General features: G+C 37.1%; 1 protein-coding gene across 1 annotated transcript; it reads right to left on the bottom strand.

Annotated features, from left to right (window-relative positions):
- Positions 1-596: 596 nt before the first annotated feature.
- LOC103213200 (olfactory receptor 4F15-like) lies at positions 597-1,394 on the bottom strand (the record flags this gene model as incomplete). Its single annotated transcript, XM_007959063.1, has 1 exon — positions 597-1,394. A coding segment is annotated over one exon (798 nt), but the record flags the coding sequence as incomplete, so codon positions are not given.
- Positions 1,395-1,400: the final 6 nt, after the last annotated feature.

A 1,400-nucleotide genomic window follows, 5' to 3' on the forward strand; every position in this document is an offset into this window, starting at 1 on the left:
TTCTCGTGCATATATGGTGATTGATAATATAAGGCCTTGGGGCAGGCACACTATAGTCCACAATGTGACAGCTTTCAACATTTTAAAGACATCTTTTGCAGTAGATTTGCACAATGTATGCATCCTTTGAATTCTTGACTGATTCTTCCCAGGGTATTGATTGTGGTTCCACAGAAAATGAAATCCTTAACAATTTCAGCGAATAGAGGAAAATAACAGAAACCATTAGTGGTTCTGTGATTAGTGTACATTGATCTGGATTTTTAAAAAGATTTCAACATCATCTATGAACTATTTAATATATTAACCATGCAGACACAAAAAGAAATGTGTGTTTTCAATATGTGAAAGTCATAAAGTACATAGTAATAGCCCAATAAGCTACCAAAAATTTTGTAAAAAAAAGATCATTATTTTGGATAAAGAAAGCTGAGATATTACCTATCTAAAATCAGGACAAGTAATATACTAGAACAAATAATCATCAAGCACTCAAATGATATGCCATATAAGCTCCAATTTTGTGTAATTATTTCAGCATTTGTATTGTTTGAAGTGATTGGAAAATACACAAAGCAATTTTTACTCTCTTTGACTTAGGTGAATTTTCTCAAACTCAGGAATTGAATACTCAGTTTCTTCATTGCCATCTTCATATCTTTGTTCCTCAATGTGTAAATGGTAGGATTCAAGATAGGTGTAATCAAAAAGTTCAAAACCATAAGAAATTTATCCACTGGCACTGTGGGAAACGGCCACACATAGATAAAGATGCATGGTCCAAAAAAGAAAATCACCACAGTGATGTGAGCTGACAGAGTAGAGAAGGCCTTGGATAAGCTACCTGAAGAGCTCTTCCATACACTGACCAAGATAAAGATGTAGGATAAAATCAATAAGAAGAGGGTTCCCATAGAAATGAACCCACTGATGGCAGTAACCATGAACTCTAGTCTGTAGGTGTCTGTGCAGGCAAGTTTGATAAACCGAGGTAGGTCACAGTAAAAGCTGTCTATCTCATTAGGGCCACAAAAAGGCAAATGGGCAATAAAAGCTAGTTGGGCCAGGGAGTGAATGAATCCAATAACCCAAGCACCAACCAGAAGCCAAATGCATATCCGTGGACTCATGATGGTCAAATAGTGAAGGGGCTTACATATGGCCACAAATCGGTCCAAGGCCATGGCTATGAGTAGCACCATCTCACATCCAACTAGGATATGAAGTGCAAAAATCCGGGTAACACACGCCTGGGATGAAATGGTATTTTGCCCAGAAGACAGATCTGAGATCATATTAGGAACTGTTACAGTAGAAAGACACAAGTCAATAAATGAGAGATTGGCTAGCAGGAAATACATAGCAGAATGCAAATGAGAGTCACAAGTCACTATAAACAC

This window comes from Orycteropus afer, unplaced genomic scaffold, assembly GCF_000298275.1.
Source record: "Orycteropus afer afer isolate SDZICR_OR568_19922 unplaced genomic scaffold, OryAfe1.0 scaffold01397, whole genome shotgun sequence".
Classification (NCBI taxonomy): domain Eukaryota; kingdom Metazoa; phylum Chordata; class Mammalia; order Tubulidentata; family Orycteropodidae; genus Orycteropus; species Orycteropus afer.